The following is a 23,408-nucleotide window of genomic DNA, read 5'->3' as shown; positions in this document are numbered from 1 at the left end:
TACATAGTCAATATTCCTAACTTCAGATACAGAAATGATATATGCATACAAATGGATAATCACATTCAGTAAATTATAACCTTTCCACTAATACCTTACAAGACCCATCTTGCAAAAAAATACATCTTGGGTCATATTCATATCATAACAATATTTCTATGAAGAATATGGAGTGTCACACCACAGACAGTACTGAAATACCCAGAGTTTTCAAATTACTGCGTAAAGTCATTTCTAGAAGGTGGTACAAAGATGCAGATTCCTCATAAAATAAGGAGGAAATAAAATAATGGATGCAGTTGTTTTGTTCGAACTAATAAATAAAAGGTACATAATACTAACGAAAAACATATGAAGTTAATACCTAACTTGTTTGCAGCAGTGTATAAAAGAAAAAGCCATAGGAGGGGCATGTTTTTGCTAGCATTGGGGACAAAATTTGGTGTCCTGACTGAACCTATACCGTTGTCATGGGCATACATGTGTTAGTGTACCAGTAGCTCTTATGGGGCCAAGCGCCTTTGCCACCGAACCGAGGCTGTGGTCTTTCTTTATGAACATCATCATGGTTGGCTGAATCAGAAAGCTGCATTCCCTGCTAGGGCAGCTGACATCAGGTATGCAGAAGCCGCAACACTCACATATAGAATATATAAGCTTCACCTCCAGTATGTTCCACCATCGCTGAATCCTGAGGTCCTGACAGTGAGCTCCCCAACCCAAGTTAGAGACATCTAAAACTGTTAATGCATCTGGTGATGGAGTTGTGAATAATTCCACTCCTAGAACATTTGGACATTGCTGCCATAATTTGAAATGACCAGGGTACATTTGGAGCTACACTCGTTCTCATTTAGCCTGTAGTTTTGAGCCAGGCAGTTATCTAAAGGCCTTATTCTCAAATGTGCAGATAGTTAAGTCATCAGCCCTTGATCTCTGAGACAAAATGTTACTAACTTACTCAAGTTGACCTTCAGGTCCCTATGGCTTGATGCAGTTTCAAATATCTTGTCTCTGGCAAGAAAGCTTTTGTGTGAACAGAGTCCAAAATAGCTAAAAGGAACAAAATCCTTTGGATTTCGCTTCTTCCAGTTAATGAAAAGGCCTGCATTCTGAAATAAGTTGTACGTTTTTTCCAAAATGTCCAAAGACTAAGACAAGTATTGAATCAGAGAGTTATCTAACTACTGATGAACATAAATTCTTTATCTCATACGAGTGTCATCCACAATTACACACTTGAAGAATTTGGGTGCTGAGCAGAGACTGAAAGCTAGGAACTTGTATTGCTAGTATAATCCAAGATCTTTAATGGAACCACTTGATGCTGACGAGGAAATAGGCATTCTTCAGTTTGACAGCCCCGAACCGGTTCTGTTTGGAAACTGAGAAAATGGTGGAAGAATGGGCAGTTACTCAAAATTTTGAACTTCTTGATAATCTACTGTTTCTTGAGTTCTGACTGGGCAAAGTCTACAGTCTCTCTTTGGAATGAAGAAGTATCTAGGGTAGAAACCCTTCTCTCACTGCTCTTCTGGATCCTTTTCTGTTGTTCCCACTGTCAACAAGAGTTTTCTTCATCTTCATTACTGTTTTGTGAGACTGATCCCTGAAAGATGAGTGAAGTAGGTTGAGAAGTAGCATGAAGTGGGGGTGAAAATGCATTGTGTAACTATTCAATGACTGTTTATACCCAACAAACAAAGGGAGTCCTTGGACTTGCAATGCCCAACTTGTGTTGGATGCCACATATGACGCTTTTCAATTGACTGCTCTTTTTGCCCCTACGACACTTGTTTCGCCCTTACAGTGAAAGCCGGCAGGGAGAACAGCACACATCACATGCTGAGCTTCGGCCAATCACTGATTTCATTGTTCAAGTTTTCTGATTGGCTCCCGGCCCTGGGTTCAGCCAATCAAAAACAAGCGGCAAGGTTACCGGGCAACAAGCTACCCTGGCCGTGGAAGCCAATCAGACAAGTGAATACAAGGGACCCCTTCCAGCTCCATTCATTATAACGCAACCACAAAGTTATTTACAAGCAACTCTGTAAAAAGCAAGCCCAATTCTGCATAGTATGTTGCTGGCATTCTGAGCAACTGAGTTGCTGGCATTCTGCCCATCATGCCTTTCTGCTCAGCCTGACTTAAGACGCCCTGTTGCTGTTCTTTGTGGTTCTTTTTTTTTTTTTTTTTTTAAATGGCAGAAAAGCATAAATCTGGTGCAGGTGGTGATTCTTCTTCTAAGAAGCACAGAACAATTACTATGGAAACAAAAATGGACGTCACTAAGAGATCTGGAAAACCGGAGACAGCAACTGAAATCAGCAGAGTTTTGGATATCCCCTGAACAATTTTCATGACCATCCTGAAAGACAAGGTCAGAATTCAGGAACATGTCAAGGGTTTGGCTCCTGTGCAGTCAACTGTGATAACTAAGCAGTGTGTTGCTCCTGTGAGTTTAGGCATAATTCAGGAAAAGGCTAGGAGTCTTTATGAAAAGCTTAAAAAAACAACAGTGGGAGAGTTCTACTCATGAGCCCTTTAATGCAAGCAGGGGCTGGTTTATGTGTTTTAAATCCAGGGCCAATTTGCACAACATCAGGGTCTCAGGCAAAGCTGCCAGTGCTGATGAGGAGGCAGCTCGTGCTTTTCCTGACACATTGGCTAAAATCATTGAGGAGGGTGGCTATTGTGCTTGTCAAGTTTTTAATGTTGACAAACTGCTCTCTTTTGGGGAAAAAAAAAAATGCCACCAAGAACCTACATAGGCAAAGAGGAGAAATCCATGCCAGGGTTCAAAGCTGCTAAGGAAAGGCTCACTCTTTTGCTCAGTGCAAATGCTGAAGGTGACTTTAAACTCAAACCCTTGCTTGTTTACCGGTCGGAAAAACCCAGGGCTTTCAAGGGATATTCCAAGGCATTTCTCCCAGTGATATGGAAATCCAATCCTAAGGCATGAGTCAATAAGAACATTTTTGAGAATTGGTTTAATCATCATTTTGTGTCAAGTGTCGGGAGCTATTGCAGCAACAACAATCTTGCATTTAGAGTGCTGTTAATCCTTGACAATGCTCCTGGTCATCCAACCACACTTGATGACGTGCATCCTGACATCAAAGTGGTGTTTCTGCCCCCAAACACCACCTCATTGTTGCAACCCATGGATCAGAGGGTAATTGCATCCTTCAAGGCCTACTATGTCAGGAGTACAATTGCTCAGGCTATCAGGGCAACTGAGAAGGAAGGTGAACCAACTCTGAAGAAATTCTGGAAGGGCTTCAACGTTTACCATGCAGTTAAGAACGTTGGTGAGGCATGGAATGAGGTGAAACAATCCAATTTGAATGGTGTTTGGAAAAAATTGTGTCCTGACTTTGTGTCTGATTTCCAAGGATTCACAGGCACTGTTGAAGAGGTGAGCCAAGTAGTTGTTGAGATGGGCAAAGAACTCAACTTAGATGTTGCACCAGAGGATGTTGATGAGTTGCTGGCATCACATTGTGAGGAATTAACTAATGAGGACCTCACTGAATTGGAAAAGCAGAAGGTGGCAGAGGAAGAAGATGCACCCACTGCTGAGACTCCTGCCTGTAAAGTTTTGACAACAAAAGTGTTGGTTGAGGCATTTCAACATTTGGAAGCTGCCATGCCCCAGTGCATCTGTGAGTAGGGACATATCCAACATGTATAGATGCTGCAGAGAAATTTACAAGGAGAAGAGAACATCTGTCCAAACTTTCTTGGACACTCTGTTTAAGATGGCAGAGAAGACTCCAGAGAAACCTGCAGCCTAGATTTCAGAGAAGCCCCCAGCCAAGAGCCCTTCAAAAAGTTCTGGAAAGTCAAAGCATATGTGATTTTTATGTTGATTTGAATGCTGTTTACCAAATAAATAATTAGTCATCTGTAATTCATTTAGTACACAAACCTGGGTTATTTTGAAAATAGTGTATCAAACTTTGGTTCAGGAGCCAATCTCCTCTTCATATCATTGATTCCTATGGGAAAAGTGGTTTAGACTTACAATGCCATTCTGAGGAACGAATTGTGTCATAAGTCGAAGGACTCCCTGTAACTCCACAAGGTATTGAGAGAAACTGCCCAGAACAGAAGGTGAGGAAGTAAAGGAGAACATAACTGGTTCTAGGTGCTTACATGTACCATCACATTTTTAGCTTGACCAAAATATTGAATTTAGTGGACCAGCAGAATGTTGGGCAGGAGGCATAGCTGAGGGCTAAATTTGACACTAAGAATAGTAGAACAACAAGTATTTCTGCTGGAATCTGAAATGAAGTCAACATTTCTTATTTTGAGGTGATTTTAACAGTCCCAAAACAACAAGCTCCTTATTTAGTGCCTTTCGGTTTCTCCAGCATATTGTCAGTCTGAGGTGAACAGACCCATCCCATTAAAAGTAAATTCTTCTGCATAACCCTGTGAATCCACACATTATCCCTAATTAGCAAAGCCAACAGTAGTGTTGGAGTTACGTGCCTGAGCCACTGACCTTTCAAAAGCTGCTTTGAGTACATGCGTCACCACACACATACACACACAATAATAACTAAATAAGTAGTCTTTTTCTCCTAATGGAGATACAAAAGTAATGACTGGTATTTTTTCCCAGAGGTTGTAGTGATTACATGCCATTTTAGCTTGATAATTGGATGTTCAGATACCTAATGTGTCCCCAAAATGATCTTCTGGCTAACTGTGTTCAGAGTCTTCCCTTTATCAAAAAGTACAGAATGCAAGGACTACTTGGCAGCACAGCTGAATTTCAGAATAGGGTGGTGAAAAAGTACCCTAAAATATTGAAGTGCTTACTACAGCCTATCTTTCTTGGAGATATACCTCTACCCCGATACAACGCGGATTCACATACAACGTGGTAAAGCTCCGACACGCTGCTCTGAGCAGCGTGTTAAGGGGACCGGGCCGGGTCCAAGGGGTTGGATAAGGGGCAGAGGGTCTCGGGGGTGGTTAGGGGCTCCTCCCCACCCCCAGGGTCTGGGAGGCAGGAGCTGTGGGAGGGCACTTTTGGGGCCCTGCAGTCCCAGAGTGGCCCGGGGGATTAGCGGGGGGCTGGGAGCAGCCTGCTCCGCTTCTCTGGCCCCAGCTGTGTTGCTCGGGGGAGGGGACTTGTGGGGAAGGGATCCCCCTGCACTCACCGGCAGCAGCGGAAGCGGAGCAGCCCGGCCCCAGCCCGCTCCACTCCGCCAGCTCCAAGCCGCAGCGCTCTGCTTCCCACCACAGGTATGTGCCGAGGCGTCTTTTCCCCAACCTCCCCACGCTCATCAGCAGCAGGAAGTGGAGCGCCACGGCTGGGAGGTGGCAAAGCGGAGCAGGCTAGAGTTGTGTTGCTCGGCTTCCCGCTGCTACCGGTGAGCACCTGTTAGGGTGGCGGGGGGTGTGGTTGGGGTCGGAGCAGTCAGGGGACAGGGAGCAGGAGGGTTGGGTAGGGGGTGAGGTCCTGGGGGTGATTCGGGTCGGGGGTGTCTGAAGGGGGCAGTCAGGGAACAAAGAATGGGGGGCTAAAGCAAGTTGAATATAACGTGGTCTCACCTATAATGCGATGAGATTTTTTTGTTTCCGGAGGACCACGTTATATCAGGGTAGAGGTGTGAAAGGTATGGAGTTAGGCATTGTCTCTAGCAAGCTCTAGGACACCCTCATTCACTGGCAAGATGACTTCACCACTCTCTTGATCTGAAGCTATTTTAAAAAAGAGAGAGAGAGTGAATGAGGTAATATCTTTTTATTGGACCAACTTTTGATGCGAGAAACACTTTTGAGCTCTGTGTAAGCTTGAAACAATGTCTCTGTTGTCAGCAGATGCTGGTCCAATAAAATATAAAAGATCTTACCCACCTTGTCTCTCTAATATCCTGGGACCAACATGGATACAATGCTACCTATCCCAAAAAACAACAACAACAAAAAGTGGTGTTCTCTAATATTGACATAGCTTCCAGGTTCAGAGCTCCAGCCATCTTGCTAAGAAGTTGCTCAAACTGCTTGAGATTAACTGTTGCAGATGTGGAAGATAAATGCACCCATTCTCTCTTAGGATGAAGCTCCTCAGAAGCTGACTATCTGTATGACCAAAAGCACCCTCCTTACCTGGTTTCATGTCAACATTCCATGGCAGCTAGTCTTTACTATTACCCAGTGATCCAGGTGGATTTGGTAGCTCCATAAGGATTAGAGAAACTGTAAAAAGAGGAGATGCAGGTCTGGGAGAGTCTGATGGGCAAAAAAATAGACTTGGCCTTTCTGTATTTACAATTTGAAGGCTCTCTAGGGCATCCATCATCCAAGGGGATGTCAGCCCAATTACATTAGTGCATGTTGTAATCTCCCACAACAAACCTGAGAGAGACTGTAGAGGAAGCAGATCCCATGGAAATGAGAGAATTCCTGTTCCATAAGCCACCTCGTATGGTGGCAAGCCAACTGTACATAACTAAGACCCAGAAGAAGAATCCTCCTTGTCTGGTTCCGGGAAGAATTTGAATGGAGCTGATTTGAAACAAGACGGCACTGGTACAGGGAATGGTTTTAGTCTCAAAGCTGACATCTGGGGATATCCAGTGGCACAAAAATGGGCTGACGGGGTGAATCTGGATCAGCAACATAGCTTCCTGTGTCCCTGAATGGGTGCTGCTGCTGCTTTCTGGGAATAAACACATTCAGTGCTGGGGGAACTCGAAACGTGCTCTTGGCTTTATGCTTCGGGTCAGGGGAAAGAGGAGGCCTCCTGGTGTCTGAAGAAGGCTTGGCGTCAAAGGCTGGGGAGGGATCAAATGAATCAACCACTTCCAAGGAGCCAACATGGCAAAGATTCTTTAAGATCTTTTCATTGATGGAGGAAGCATGAGGCTGTTTTCCAGCACTGAAGGTCCATCAACACTGAAGAACTCTCCTCTGACAGGCCCCTTGCTGTGGATGTGGTGGTGAGCACTGATTTTGGCACAGGTTTCTTTAGTTTAGCCCTCTGAAGCGGGCTTCAGAATTGAAACAAGTCTTTCCTGGCCCTGCCCGGATCCAGGATACCTAATGTCAGCTGGAGCAAACAATATAGGCCTGAATACACAAAAGGTGTTAGGTGCCTACATCCTGGTGTTTGGCATCACTGCACTTCCCAACCAACTAAACACTGTAGGCTCCTAAATTCACTAGGTGCCTAAAGTTTTGCAGTAAAAGTTCTTTCAAATCCAAATACTTATCTTCTGCCTGAGTCCCAGAGCGATTCAGAAACCAGGGTGGCTGAACACCTTAGTTGCGTGTGGGGCTTGATCCAATAGGTATTCTCAAAGGTCAGGTACAGGATTGAGCCCTCAGGTGAGTTCACACAAATGGGGTGGAGGAGGAGGAGGACCTCCCTCATAACTTTTAACTTGGCGCTTACCTAGGATGTGGGAGACCCCCAATTCAAGTCCCTTCTCCACCTGAGGGGAGAAGGAATTTGAATGAAGATCTGCCACCTCTCAGGTGACTGCCCTAACAGCTGGGATATAGAATATTCTGATGTGAGGTTCCCTCTGTTTCTCCAGTTGAAGCTGTTCTACTTTACATAAATAATTAGTCATCAGAGCAGGGGGACTGGATCCTGGGTCTCCCATGTCCTCTAACCACTAGGCTACAGAGTCATTCTCATGCTTGTGCATGCTTTCTGAGTCATTTGGGCTAGAGAGAGTGCACACGCATGAGAATAACTCTGTAGCCTAATGATTGGAGCATGCATCTGGGAAGGTGCTTTGGGAGAGCAAACTATCTTTAAAGAACCCACTGTCTTTCATGCTTGAAGAGAGAATAGCAAGCTCATAGGTTTTGTTCTGGTTTCTGTTTAGTAAGAGTAACCTTAACAGTACTAACCTTATGTTAGCTGTTTAAGAGGAAGGGGCCTGATTAATATCAGGCAATATGGATTTTTCCCTAATAGTTAATATTGTATTAACCCTTAAAGCTACATTGTGCAGATTTTAGACAAATCTCAGAGTTTCCTCACTTTGCATTATGTTTGCAATCTGCTTTGAACTCTTTTTCACAGGGAGCTGACTCTATTCTGGAGCAAGTTGCAAAGAAGAATTGATCCTTCTTTAGATTCTTTTTTGGAGAGATGTCGGCAGTTTGGCATAATAGCTAAAACGCTACAACACTTATTCTTCCTTATTAGAGTCATACAATCTGAAGTAAGTAATTTATGTTGCAGTCTGCTGCAGTTAATTTCATTTTATTATTGCGTCCATGTACAAATTGCACCATAGAACATAATTTAATTCGTTGCTTTGCTATAACAATAATATTTGACAGGTTTCAGAGTAGCAGCCATGTTAGTCTGTATCCGCAAAAAGAAAAGGAGGACTTGTGGCACCTTAGAGACTAACAAATTGAATAACTGAAAATTTTTAAAAAACATAATTCCAACCAAAGTCATAATCATACTTTATAATTATTACATACATTTGTAATGCACCTATCAATGTAGTACCTGGGCACATTTCTCATAGATTGCTCAACTAACATTTCTTCAAACAAGAGCAAATACACCACAGTGCCATACTCACTAATCTTAAAATGCAGCTCTGCTTTGAAGTATAGTTGTAATAATATAATTTTTAAAATGAGCATTGTTCCCTTTTTTCCCAAAAGCTTAATGGCATGGGCCCAAGATGTATACTGTATACTGATTTATACTGCAATAAAGAGTTGGAAAAGGTGGTAAACAATGAGGTGGTAAAATTTGCAGACGAGTCATTTAGGTTAGTCAAGATTAAAGAAGACTGAGGAATTTCAGACAGGCTTTGAGTTAAAGCCAGGCAGCATGATGGCAGATGGATTTCACGGATGATAAATGCAAGGTAATGCATTTGAGCTATGTATTTTGCTGGGTTCTAAATTAATTGTAAATCCCCCCTCCCTTCACTATAACTGTAAAAAGTAATAGAAGGATGCTAGAGATGGGCAACAAAAAATTTACAGGCCCGGGAAGATTTCTGTATGAGGGGAGATGGAAGATTGGAATTGTATAGTTTAAAGGTGACAAATATGGTGGGACACTATTAATAGGCAAAGCAATAGTTATGCCTATAGTTAAGGTATCTTAATACTTTCTATTATAATCCTTTGTTTCCAAATGCTTATAACTTTTGACATATTTCAGCTGTTTGGACTGAAATTTTCCATGCTTGTTCTTTGCCTCAGACTGGATCTTTTGTGAGGGAAGGAATTAGCAAAGAATAAATTAAACATTTTTGAGGACACGGGTACAAAAAATAGGCTGATTGCTAAAGGTAACATTTTCTGACCATTTTTTGAATTGCTCTAACATCTTTGTATATTGGAGTAGAAAATTGAAATTAGGTCTGAGGGTTGTCCTGAGGTTAGAGATGTGCCATCCAGTTTTCATTGATTTAGATCCTGAAAAGCAATCGTTTGCACATGCAAAGTAGAACTAGATACATGTATCTTAATTTTCTGAATGTTCCAACTCACTGTGTGTACCAGATTCCACTGAGTTTCCTGTATCATGTGGATATCTAGCACAGAGCTAGAGCTCAAAATGGGACACACAAAAGTGCTGCTGCTTTTCCTCATTGAGATATCCTGTGGCCTAAGTGTGCACTTGCCGGGAGCCAGGAGACCATAAATTTTAGCCTTATCTCTTCTTCTGACTAAAGTAAATTCTGTGCACATCACAACCTATTGAGTAGGCCTAAGAGGAGGAAGGGAAGTATCATTCCCATCATTTTACAAACGAGGGGAAAGTGACAATCTGAAGGGTTGCACAAGATATCTTCTGACAGAGCTAAGAATAAAACTGAGGTCTCTGATATGGCACACCCAAGCTTCATCTACTTAACCACAACACTTCTCTGAATGAATATGCTATGGCTTGTCTCCATTTTCTGTAATGGCCACCTTAGAGAACCACAGTTCTATAAGTACTATGTAAATATAATACATCATTAACAAACAACGTGCACCCAGGAGTCCTCTCTCTGTTCTCTGCCCTAACTGATAGACCACATTCCTTTCCCAGAGTTAGGAATACCAATTCCTGTAGCTGTCTAGAAAACACTTGTACAATCCACAGGAAACAACTGGTGCAGATAGAGGATAACAGCCTCCTAAACACTAGTAACTAATAGTTACTCTTCCATCTTAAGTGGTAGAGGCTTGACGTTAATGTGGAGGCTCTAGGTTCAAATCATGGTAAAGTATGTGGTTGGTGGTTTATTCATTTAAATAAAACTAGGACATTCCATACAAAAAGACACAATAAAGGTTGCAAAGGGAAGTACTCAGAAGTTAAGAAATGCCACAGTTAGGGGCCTGTGTATAGCCTGTACAACCTTCATTCTGCTCACTTATCTATCTATGCATTATATTAGTCTTTAATTACATGGTTACATACTATTTTTTTACACTGAACCCTGCTTTATTCAGTGCACAGGATGTACTCAGGGAATAAGACAGGGATGTATAGTGTTGAGATTGTTGTCTCAAGGACCCTGCCTCATTAACTTCATACGATGTGTAATGAAAAAGGCAGTGGGTTGCAAGAGGAAAATGGATGGTCTCGTGGTTAAGGTACTGGTCTGGGACATAAGGGTACTGTATTCTATTCTTGGAATTGCCACAGACTTCCTTTGTTTTACTAAGCAAGTAACTTACACAAGAATTTTCAGATGTGACTGCTAATAGCGTATGCCTCATTTTCTTGGTGCCCAGCTTGAGATACCAGAGAGTCTGATTTTCAGAATAGATGAACATTCAGCGCTCCTACTGAAGACAGTGGGAGCTGGAGGTACTTGGCACCTCAGAATAAGGGTAGGTGTCTCAAGTTGAGCACCCAAAATTCATGGACCATTCCATAAATTTTGGTCTCTGTCTCTTTTATTGAGTTCCTCAGCTGTAAAATGGGACTAATATTTCTGTATCTGAAGTCTTATCTGCCTGGAAAAGTTTTACCAGATGTAATGATATAGCCACCTTTGTAGACACTCCTATTTCAGTATAAGAGAGGCTTTAAAAAAAATTAAATTAGTTTATATCGCTTGGGAAGTGGTTTAAACTAAGCTGAAAAAAGCCACTCCATATTAGGATAGGAGTGGCCATGCGAGGGTTGATACTGGTATAACTATAGCAGTCTTTAAATTCACACCTTAGTTTATAGCAAAAACTTTCCAGTGTAGTCAAGGGTTAGCAGGTGTGTTGTGAAGGTAAATTAACGTTTGTGGAGGCTCAGATAATACAGAGGGTAAGTGCAGTGCAGAAAAGTCCATGAAGAAATCTAAAAATTCCTTTTTCATTGCAGGGTTTGAATAGGCAGCAAATAAGGCCACAGATTGGTTTGTGTTTGAAAAGAAATAATGAACAGCTGCCTCATTCACTGAGCATTATAGGGTCCTCATGGGGGGAAAAAATAGAATATGATCATGTAGTTAGACACAAATCGGGGAGAATGAATTTCACACAGGCAGTCTTCATCTGGATATTTCCCAACTTTTGAGTTCTTGACTTTGCGTCAAGACGTTAATAATCTTCTAATAAGGTTTTGTAGGAAATAGTATAGAGATCAAGTATGACACAAGAACCATTTAAATATTTTAGCATACATATATATGTGTGTGTATATATGTACAAGTGTGTTTGTATGTGCTTAGAATTAGAGAGAAGGTGGGTGAGGTAATATCTTTTATTGAACCAACTTCTGTTGGTGAGAGACATGCTTTCAAGCTTCTTCCAGACTCTCTCTGTAAGCTAAAAAGCTGGTCTCTCTCACCAACAGAAGTTGGTCCAATAAAATACATTACCTCATCCACCATGTCTCGCTAATATTCTGAGATCAGCATGGCTACAACAATACTGCGATACAACAATAGAATTAAATCACATCATTAACATTATCAGTTACTTGCTATCAGTATTTTGCTTTAATACATCTTAGTTAGATATTTATTTAGTTACCATATTTACAATAAGTGCAGTTAAGTACTTTGTACCTAAAACACATTCTTATGTCAGTTTATCGAAACATTGTTTTCTATTTTTGTCTTTGTTGAACTGGAAATGTACCAAATTTTAAAATCTGCATACAGATAAATTGTTTACACATTCTCACTACATTTTTAACAATATTTTAAAGTACATTAATTGCTCAGAAGATATTGATTTGCTAACATTTGTGGGTGTCACAGCAAAAATAGAAAATATTTTCACTGCTACATAAAGGACAGACAAACATCAGCCACGGTCATAAAAAAATACCGTTTTACGGCTGTTTGCCACATGTTTATCTGAGAAACAACTGTGATTACTAGCATAATTATTATTTGCAAAGAGAAATGGGCCAGTGAAGATGCAGATACCTGGAATTTTTGGCTAAATGGCCACAACTTTATTCAAAAGCACAATTAGGAACGGTAATTCCAACAAAATAACAGGTTTCAGAGTAGCAGCCGTGTTAGTCTGTATTCGCAAAAAAAAAAAAGAGTACTTGTGGCACCTTAGAAACTAACAAAATAACCTCAGACACCACCTACCCCGACAACAGCTAAGAGGGAAGATGGCTTGTGAGGGGCTGTTCCAGATCCTCTTTCCTATTGGCTTATATGAAAACCCTCTCAAAAATTCCAGGGCATAACCAACCCATTTAATCACACCTGATGTGAGCCTTCATTCCAAGGCCAAGATCCTTAGTATGCCGCTACCCAGGAATTACCACCAAGCCTCATAAAAGTGCTTGGGAATCCCTGCAAATCAAGGTCTGCCCCTTTGATGGGAGAGGGAGGTCAATGCCTTATTTACAAGAAGGGTGCTTAGTTCTTACCTACAAACCCTTTGCCCTATGAACTGTGCCACACCTAGTCACCTTAAAGAAGGCAAGGGAAATGCTACATCCCAGCTATGAGACCTACGACCCCAGAGGCTGCTCTTTGTATTTAATTGGCCTACCACACCAGGAAACTATTTCCTACATCTACACCTACAACTAAATGTACGTTTGCATTCATTTTTCTGTTATCCTTAATTAAACAAAGCACTAGGTAACCTGTAACTAAACACATTTTTAATAAATCTTGGATTACTGAGGAAATTCCAGAAGACTGGAGGAGTGCTAATGTTGTGCCATTATTCAAGAAGGGCAAGCGGGATGACCTGTGTAACTATAGACCAGTTAACCTGCTATAAGTCCTGGATAAAATAATGGAAAAAGCTGATATGGGATTCAGTTAATAAAGAATTAAAAAATAGGATAATACCAGTAAACATGGTTTTATGGCGGAAGGGGGGAGCGAATCTTGTCAAAGCTGATTTCATTCTTTGGGGAGATTACTAGTTTGGTTGATAAAGGTAACTGCATATGTGTAATATATTTAGACTTTGGTAAGGCATTTGAGTTAGTACTGCAGAATATTCTGATTAAAAAGTTAGCACTGTACACTATCAGTAAAGCACACATTATTTGGATTATGAACTGGTTGACATCTCAAGTAATCAGTGGAGTGTTTATAGTTGGGGTTTGAAGGGATCAGTAGTAGGCACAATGCTATTCAACAATTTCACTGGTGAACTGGAAGTAAATATGAAATCACTTCTGATACAGATGACAGTTTGGTGTAATGGTAAATAATGATGACGAGGACTGAGCAGTCACACACAGCCAGCTGGATCACTTGGTAAACTAGGCCTAGTCAAGCGGGTTTTAACACATCCAAATGCAAAGTTACGCATCTAGTAACAAGGAACGTAGGTCATACCTACAGAGAAGGGGAATGTATCCTGGAAAGCAGTGACAACGAAAAGGATTTAGGGGGTCAAAGTAGACAAGGCACTCATCAAGAGCGCCTGTTGTGAGTCAGTGGAAAAAAGGGTTAATATGGCCCTTAGATATATAAACAAGAGTAAGAGTTAGGGCCATTATTTTATTTCTGTATCTGGCATTGGTGAGACCCCCATTTTAAAAAGGATGTTGAATACTTGGAGAGGTTGCAGACAAAAACTATTCAAGGGCTGAAGAAAATGCCTTACAGTATGAGACTTAGAGCTCAGTCTGTTCAGCTTATCAAAAAGGAAATTGAAATGACTTGACTACAGTGTACAAGCATTGTAATGGGTAGAAAACACCAGCTACTAAAGGGCTCTTTAATCTAGTGGAGAAGGGCATAACAAGAATCAATGACTGGAAGCTGAAGCCAGACACATTCGCATTGGAAAAGAGGCACATATTTTAACAGTGAGGTGATTATCCAATGGAAGTAACTACCAAGGGAAGTGGTGGATTCTCCATCTCTGATGTCTTCAGATCAAGACTGGATGCCTTTCTGGAAAACATGCTGCAGTCAAACACAAGTTATGTTTTAGCCCAGTGCAATTTATTGGGCTTAATATAGGAGTAACTGGGTAAAATGTAATGGGCTATAACATGCTGGAGGTCAGATGAAATGATCTAATGGTTCCTGCTGGCGTTGAACTCTGTGACTGTTAATTTGAGTATTAAGGGAGTGCATCCTCTTGAGAGGAAAAACAAACAAGTGATTCACAGACTGGAGGATGTAAGCCATGAAAGGACTTGGGATGGACTGCAGTCTTTCTTAAAAGTTTATACTGATGTAGTCAGAGGATGCCCGCTGATCTTAGTAGATCACCACTCCTCAATGTCTCTCTTAAAAGGAATTGGGGGGTGGAAGGGCACCAACATTACCAGTTTCTGTGTACCAGGATCAAACTCTGGTTCACAGAGCCAGCCTGATTACAGATTTTGGGGAGAGTTAGTAAAATGATTCTTTGCTGTATAGCCAAACAAAATTGACTTTGCATATGGGACTATACATTGTGACAGGGTTGGGCCAGATGGCTATAGGAGAGTAATAGAAGGCAGATATATTAGCCCCAGGCTAAGTAGGTCCCTTTTCCCTGGGTAAGGTAACAGGGAAGGTTCCAGAAGAATCAGGAACCTTCTGGAGACAATTAAGATAGGTGTTCTAATCAGCCTATAGCTGATCAAGAAGCTGCTAGAATCAATTAAGGCAGGCTAATCAGGGCACCTGGGTTTTAAAAAGGAGCTCACTTCAGTTTGTGGTGTGTGTGTGTGTGTGTGTGTGTGAGGAGCTGAGAGTGACAACGCAGACTGTTGGAGGACTGAGGTGTACAAGTATTAACAGACACCAGGAGAAAGGTCCTATGGTGAGGATAAAGAAGGTGTTGGGAGGAGACCATAGGGAAGTAGCCCAGGGAGTTGCAGCTGTCATACAGCTGTTCCAGGAGGCACTCTAGACAGCTGCATTCCACAGGGCCCTGGGCAGGAACCCAGAGTAGAGATCGGGCCCGGGTTCCCCCCAAATCCTCCCAACTCCTGGTCAGAAACAGGAGTCATCAACCTGGACTGTGAATTCAGAAAATCGGCCAAGCTGAAGGCTGCTGTGAAGCTCCAAGGCAAGTAAATCCACCAATAAGCGCAAGACCCACCAAGGTAGGGAAGGAACTTTGTCACAACATAATACCATATGGAATGGAGGGTGAACTTCAGGTGTCTATTATCCTCTGATATCCCCCCCCCCCCAAAAAAAAAAAAAGAAATCACCACTATCCACAGGAGAAGTGGATCCCAGTTACTTGTCCGGGGGTGTAGGTAGTTGACAAAGCTTGAAAAATACTTGGAGGAAATTCAAAGAAAACCAACTAAAATGATTAAGGAGTTAACTTATAAGGAGAGAAAATAAAAGAAATGTATATAATTTGACCAAACTACAATTTTACAAATATTAGAATGAATTCTAAGGACAAAGGGGAATCGTTGTGTATTACTAAGAATGATGGAATAAAATTCGCCAAAGGAAAATTAGATTATTAAAAGAAAACAACAGTGGAGGTGGGAGCCAGCGAGAGAGTTTGCCAAGAGAAATGGTAGAAGCTCAACAGCTAAGTAAGTTAGAATTTATAAGAGCACAACATACAAGATTATACTTGAAAACCCATCAGTATTTATTTTAAAAGTGCCTAATAGTTCTTTTCAATATTTAATTTTTGATTTTGTAGAATTTAGTGTGCAATGTACCACTGTCTTTGTTCTCCCAAATTTCTCCATTTGGAATTTTTTCTTCTGCCAAATTGCCTGTTTTGCTAAGAGTTTTATTATAGCTATTCTAAACATCACTTCTAGCTGTAGGCAGACTTCAAGATGTAGATACAGTTGTTCCAATGTGTGATTCAAGGAAGAATGCATCTATCAAAAAAATGAAAAATAACTTTTGTTTGTATTTTTCCACATAGGCAGAAGAAGCAGGTCTTGCGGTGTCTATTTTGTTATGTGTGAGAGCGCTTCAGATCAGATCAAATGGAAATGATGAAATGAAGATATCTGTATGTAAAACAATTGCATGCCTTTTACCAGTGGATCTTGAAGTTAGAAGAGCATGTCAGCTCACTGAGTTCTTGCTTGAGCCAAGTTTGGATGGATACAATGTGCTGGAAGAATTGCATTTGCAACCAGATCAGAAATTTGATGAAGAAAATGCACTGGTTCCAAACTCACTCCGTTGTGAGCTTCTGTTAGCTTTAAAAGCGTATTGGCCATTTGATCCTGAATTTTGGGACTGGAAGACTTTAAAACGGAATTGTCTTAAACTCTTAGGGAAAGACGCTTCTGATTCTGAAGATGATGGAAGTTGTAATGATATGTCAGTCAATGAAACTGACTTGTTAGAAACTCTTTTGAGTGATTGTGACGAGACTAAAGAACATAAATACTACGAAGGAGGAAAAGAGGCAACAAGTCAACATAAGGAGAAAACAAGAGTGAAAAAGCCAATCGGATCTTCTGAAAGATACCAGAGATGGCTCCAATACAAATTCTTCTGTGTGTTATGCAAAAGGGAATGTATAGAGGCTAGAATACTACATCATTCTAAGATGCATATGGAAGATGGTATTTATACATGCCCAGTGTGTACAAAAAAGTTCAAGAGAAAGGAATTTTTTGTACCACATGTAATGGAGCATGTTAAAATGCCATCTAGTAGAACATGTAGACCAAAAAAGAAAATACTGTTGAAAAAAGAGAGATCACCACAAAAGACCAGTACATCCAGAAACCCTTCTACATCACCAGAGGAAAAGCAGCAGCAACTACAACCATCTGAAAAAAACAAAAGTGACGGACATGAATATGTCACATTTAGCCAATTAGAAAATTACCATCTGCAAGACAGAGACATATATCCATGTCCTGGCACAGACTGCTCTAGAGTATTTAAGCAATTTAAATATTTAAGTGTACATCTAAAGGCTGAACATCAAAACAATGATGAAAATGCAAAACACTACTTGGATATGAAAAACAGAAGAGAGAAGTGTGCTTTTTGCCGACGTCACTTCATGACATCCTTTCATCTGCAGGAGCACGAACGAGTGCATTGTGGTCCTCAGCCTTACATGTGTGTGTCTATGGATTGTTATGCTAGATTTGGGTCTGTTAATGAATTATTAAATCACAAACAAATGCATGAAGATCTACGTTATAAGTGTGAATTAAATGGCTGCAACATAGTTTTCAGTGACTTGGGGCAGCTTTACCACCATGAAGCTCAGCATTTTAGGGATGCATCATACACATGTAACTTTCTTGGTTGCAAAAAGTTCTATTATTCAAAAACAGAATTTCAGAATCACCTTGCAATGCATAATATTGCAATATCAAATGGAGAAGTGGAGACATCAGTTAAACTTGAAGAGCCTATTTCAAAAGACAGATACAGTTATCTTCCTGAGTCTCAACTGGTTGATCAAGCAGATAATTTCAGTCCATATGAAAATCTTACTTTGTCTGTGGGCTCAACAAGTTCTCAAGAAATCCTACAGATTAAGGAAGAAGCTGTCTCTGACAATGACGAAACTGATAGTGAAAGCAACTGTAGTGTTTATTTTGGGAGCCACAGAACCTCTACTGTAGTAACCAAAAAGCAGGCATCCCCTTTGATAGAAACAATAACTCAGAATCAAACAATTCCTGGTAGCCTAATATCCCAACAGGGAGTCTTTCACCCTTCTGGTTTAAAACAGCAATGCTCCCATGTGGCAGTTTGTTTTGATGGGAAAAAAATTACCTGTGGTTTTGAAGGATGTAGTTCAACATACAAAAATGCCAGAGGTATGCAAAAACATCTTCGAAGGGTTCATCCATACCATTTCAAACATAAAAAGATGGGGATCAAAGCTAAAGATATTTTTAATCTAATCAATGATAGTCAAAACGGCAAAACTACTGGAGATCTTAGTGCAGATCTTAGGCATAATTCGGATACAAATACTGACTCTCCAGAAAGTCTGTATTGTAATACAGATTCTAAAGGGAAAAATTGTCTCAAGGAAGAAATTTGTTCTTCCCCAGAAACTTCCTTTTATGAAGGTTCTAAGGTGCCAAATACTGAAGATGCCATGTTGGAACTTCTGTTGGGCTTGAAACATTTAAGTTTAAAGTCTAACTTTACTGCAAATTCTTCCACTTTAACACACAAGCCTTTTTTAGGGTCATTACAGTTATATCCATCAAATGATGCCAAGTGTCCTCAATCAGTTGTCAATGAAACTACCTCAGAACTTCATTTTCAAGAGCAACAAGACACCTTACCTACACAGTATCTCACTCAACTGGCAGCTAAACCATTTTTCTGTGAACGTCAAGGCTGTAAATATGAGTTTGTGACCAGAGAAGCTCTCTTAATGCATTATGTTAAAAAACATAATTATTCCAAGGAAAAAGTTCTTCAGTTAAATATGTTTCAACATCGGTATTCACCATTTAAATGCCATATTTGTCAAAGATCATTTACAAGAAAAACACACCTTAGAATTCATTATAGAAACAAACATCAAATTGGCATTGAGAAGATAACTCACAAGCTGTTTGCTAATGAAAAATGTGAGCACATAGGTGCATGTGCAGAGGGCAAGCTAAAAAATAATGCAGTTTCAATGCCTGGTTTCTGTACTAATAGAGATGAAGAGCATACTGAACAAACTGAGCAATCTGCTGAGCAGCTGTGTCACCCGAAGAAGGAAGAGTGTAGTTCTGAAACTGATTTGGAGTCCAGTGAAGACACAGATAGTAATGTAACTGGAAAACCCTCTAAAATATCCTCACTAAACAGCCACAGAGAAGAATTGGAAGCAAGAGAGGGGAGAGGAAGTAAAAGAACAGTTGCCAAAGGAAATTTATGTTATATATTGCATAAGTACCACAAACCATTCCATTGTATTCATAAAAGTTGCAACTCTGCCTTTACCAATCAGAAAGGCTTGATTCGTCACTATAGAACTGTACATCAGTATAACAAAGAGCAGCTCTGTTTAGAAAAAGACAAAGCAAGAACAAAAAGGGAACTTGTCAAATGTAAAAAAATATTTGCATGCAAATACAAAGAATGTAGTAAACGTTTTTTATGTTCTAAGGCTCTTGCTAAGCATTGCAGTGACTTTCATAACCTTGATCAGTTAGAGGATCAAAAAGTGCTTTCTGAAATGGAATCTGCAAGATTTCGATGTAACCAGCCTCAATGCCCTGCTGTATTTCATACTTTTAACAAGCTAAAGCATCACTTGATAGAACAGCATGCTAATGAAGAAGAACTAAACAAAGACTTTGAAATTCATTGTGACCTTAATGGCTGTGATAGGATTTTCACAAATTACAGCCATTACTCTCAACATGTATATTTCCGCCATAGTGAATATTATGGTAGTCTCCTTGGAAAACATAAAAAGGAGCAGGATAATCTGCTTAATGATAAAAATGAACAAGACTGTTTGAAAGATCAGTATGATATGAATGAGAATGAGAAGCAGATAAAAGAAAAATCTAAGAAAATTGGCAAAAATAAAGAAAAACATTTGATTCATTTTAAAACAAAGGAGGAAGCCCTGAAAATGTGCAGAGAGAAATCTAACCAGACTCAGTACCCTTGCATGGTTCAAGGGTGTCTGTCTGTAGTAAAATTGGAAAGCAGTATTGTGAGGCATTATAAACGCACACATCAGATGACCAATATTTATATAGAACAACAGACTGAGAAACTGGTAGTTTGTGTTAAAAGTGGTACAATGGTTAAAAAGGAACCCTCTTCAGAAACAGAACTATTGTTAAATAAAGAGGAACCCAGAGAGTTTAAAAAGGAAAATACAATGCACACAGACAACCTGCATGAAAATGGAAAACATTGTGTACCAAACACTTCTTATGATCATCAAGATATCGGCAATGAAAATCAAAATAGGAGTGCAGCAAATAGTGTGGTTTTTGACACGGGTGCTTTTTTGTATTCAGGCACTTTAAAATATAACCATAGTTCAAAAACCAGTTGTTTTGAAGAATGTAGTATAACAGAGCCTTTGTGTAAAACTGAAGGTTTACCTGAAAGTAGAGAAAACAGTTCTTATTTTAACAGTTTACCTTTGCAGTTACCAAAGGAGAAAGAGACAGAAGGCTGGCAACACAGCAATCAGAATGCTAAAAAAAATTCACTCAACCCCACAAGAAACAAGTTTCAGAAGCATTCTTTGTCCAGACCATTTGATTTAAAGACATATAAACCAATGGGATTTGAATCTTCATTTCTAAAATTTATTCAGGAAAGTGAGGAAAAAGATGATGATGATGATGATGAATGGGAGTCCCCAGAACAATTTCAAATAGGTGGTGTCTTACAAAAAGATAGAGACTTACAAAGGAGTGTGATAGTAGACAACTTTGTGTGTGAAAACACAGAAGTAAACATACCCCAAAATCATGGTCCTGCAGTGCATGGGCAGTTAACAGAAATACAGCCTTTATTATCAACTGAGTCGACATCTGTCCCTTCTTTAGAAAACTTGAGGGCCATATTGGACAAGGCACTAACAGACTGTGGAGACCTTGCCTTAAAACAACTTCATTACTTACGACCAGTAGTTGTCCTTGAAAGATCCAGATTTTCCGCACCCCTTATAGGCTTATTTCCAACAAAAAAGTCAGATGAACTTTGTGTAGGAAGTACATAAGTAGTTTGTTTAGAAACTGCTTCTCCACTACTGCTATATGGGGAGAATTGCAAACTATAACAGAAACTGGTACAGTACACACACTGTTTAGGTTAGATTAGGCTGTTTAATTCCATGAATGTGTCTGTCAAAAAGTATTAGCTAAGTTAATTTAGCTCCCCAGTTTCATTTTTTTTAAATGAAATGTGCTGTTTTTGGTGCTAATTAACACCTCAGAATACTGGGGGCTTCCTCTTGCAAAGTAAGTGTGCATGATTGTATATGAAACAAATACTAGGGTACCAGGGTTTGGGGAAAGATGGAGTTCTTACTTGACTTGAATGTGCACCTAAGGGTGCGTTGTGTAACATATTGTACACTACAGCATCTTATATTTTTTGAGTTATGAGTTTCAATAAACTACAATTTTTCACCCGTATTTGATTTACTCTACAGTAAATCTTCATAGTTTTTTATTACAGGAGTTTTAATTTGGTTTGTTTGTTTGTGGTAAGTGAATTAAGGGCCATTGTTTATTACATGCATTGGTAGTGGTGTTACATATGAAGTTACTGCAAATAGTTCAAAAACCTAAAACAAATGATTTTGTACATTTTGCTATTAAAATACATAGATTAAAAAAAATTCATTAATTCTCTTCTGAAAGCATTAAAATGTTAGGACTAAGAGAAGAGCATACAGCCTAAGAACACATAAATTTTAAAATGGGATAACACTGGCCATTTTCAGATTTTTGCACCAAACAAATACTGTTTTTAAAATATGATAGAATTTGTCACTTAGTGAACATAACTGAAACCTGATGGCATAATCTTTATTACTGTAATTCTATAAGGTTCTATATATAGATATAGGAAATGGGGGGATGGTACTGTCAAATAGAAAACCATTGAGCTTTTTTTTTTTTTGCTTCGTTTTGTTTTTAAAGGGGGATGTTTATATACATAAGGTAAGAACACAAGAAATAATTTTTAAAAGCTACATATACCATGACTGGAGGAATTCATTGACCAGCTTTCCAACTACTTTGGCCACAAGAAACAATATGTGGAGGGATTCTAACTTCTCTAGTGATCTTGTGGGTAATGAATACAGCTTAGCCAGAAGATTCACAAAAGTTCTTACGTTGAACAATAGTGATAAGCCACATTAGATCTGTTTCTGCCTGACAGGGTTGAAATTGTCCAAACATCTGAGTATAAGAAAATGAGATCACCAGCAAATGAAGTTGTTAATCAACAATAGTATGAACTATAGCCCCATTTTACACCTCAAGACTGCTCACTGAAGGGAATGAAACCCAGATAGTACTGCGGCATGAGGAATTAGAATTCAAATTCAAAGTGAAATCTAGTAGATTTATCAAATTTACAATTTCTTTGACAAAAGAACTCAAGAAACAAGTGGTTAATTCCAAGATGAAATTTTCAGAAATCTGAGGCTTAAGCAAAAAAACTGTTTGGAAAAGACACCCAAACAAGAACTATGTCACATGAGGCTTTCAAAAAAAAAAAAAAAATGGTCTGCAGGGAAGTAGAGTAGGTGCTAGGCAAAGTAATTGAGAGAATAAAGACTGTTATAAATAGATAGGGACAGATAATAGATTGGTTTAATTAATGAGAGAGAAAAAATGCTGAGTGGCTGTTCAAAGCTGCATTTTGATTAGCTGGTTGGATATTTATTATCATAGCTGGGCACCAATTCCCAACAGTTCACATCTGGGGCCTTATCTCTGAATTGTGCTGGTCTACACAAAAAGCTACACTGGTTTTACTAAACGTGATATTTTAAGTCATTTCAGTTAGAAGTCCAGCTTTTTTGGTGGACATCCGGAGTCATTTAAACTTGCCTTACATCTGCCTAGATTGCCCCTGTTAATTAGCCAATGCACTCTAAGCCAATATAACCAGTTTTTAAACTGATAAGAATCCATCTTGATGTTTACACTGGAATAACAAATCATGTTTTAAATCTATTTTAAATTAAAAGTGCAATGTGTATCAACAAGCCCATGCATGCAGAAAATTACTTTGTTATTAAGGTAAATGGGTGAGGGAAACATGGCTGGGGAGGACAAGATAATAAGGGCCTCTGCAGGTATATGGGAGCTAGAGGAGAAAGTGAGTTCATTTTTAGTAAGCCGGGCACTTCTGTTGTATTGCTAGTGAAACACTAAAATGAGGTGTTCAGTACAGTATACTTCTGTTTACCCAAAACACTATTATCTGAACCTCTGCATGTATCTCATCCTGGGGGACAAGGAAGGGATTCAGCTAATACGAATGTTCAAATAATAGAGCAAAGATTCTGGGCTAAGACTGCAAGGAGGAGCAGGACAGACCCCTGGTCATCGGGGAGGC

General features: G+C 39.8%; 1 protein-coding gene across 3 annotated transcripts in view; it reads left to right on the top strand.

Annotated features, from left to right (window-relative positions):
- RLF (RLF zinc finger) overlaps positions 1-21,466 on the top strand; it is a 100,535-nt gene extending 79,069 nt beyond the window's left edge. For 2 of the 3 annotated variants that reach the window (XM_038377486.2, XM_043506237.1), the window contains 2 exons: positions 8,060-8,201; positions 16,288-21,466. In XM_038377486.2, coding sequence (XP_038233414.2) covers positions 8,060-8,201; positions 16,288-21,048 — 4,903 coding nt within the window. In that variant the 3' untranslated portion in view covers positions 21,049-21,466. Of the gene's footprint in view, positions 1-5,853; positions 6,963-8,059; positions 8,202-16,287 lie in introns of those variants that run through there. The other variant, XM_043506236.1, reaches the window with a different exon arrangement.
- Positions 21,467-23,408: the final 1,942 nt, after the last annotated feature.

This window comes from Dermochelys coriacea, chromosome 19, assembly GCF_009764565.3.
Source record: "Dermochelys coriacea isolate rDerCor1 chromosome 19, rDerCor1.pri.v4, whole genome shotgun sequence".
Taxonomy (NCBI): Eukaryota; Metazoa; Chordata; order Testudines; family Dermochelyidae; genus Dermochelys; species Dermochelys coriacea.
This window is presented reverse-complemented; position numbering and strand designations above follow the sequence as displayed.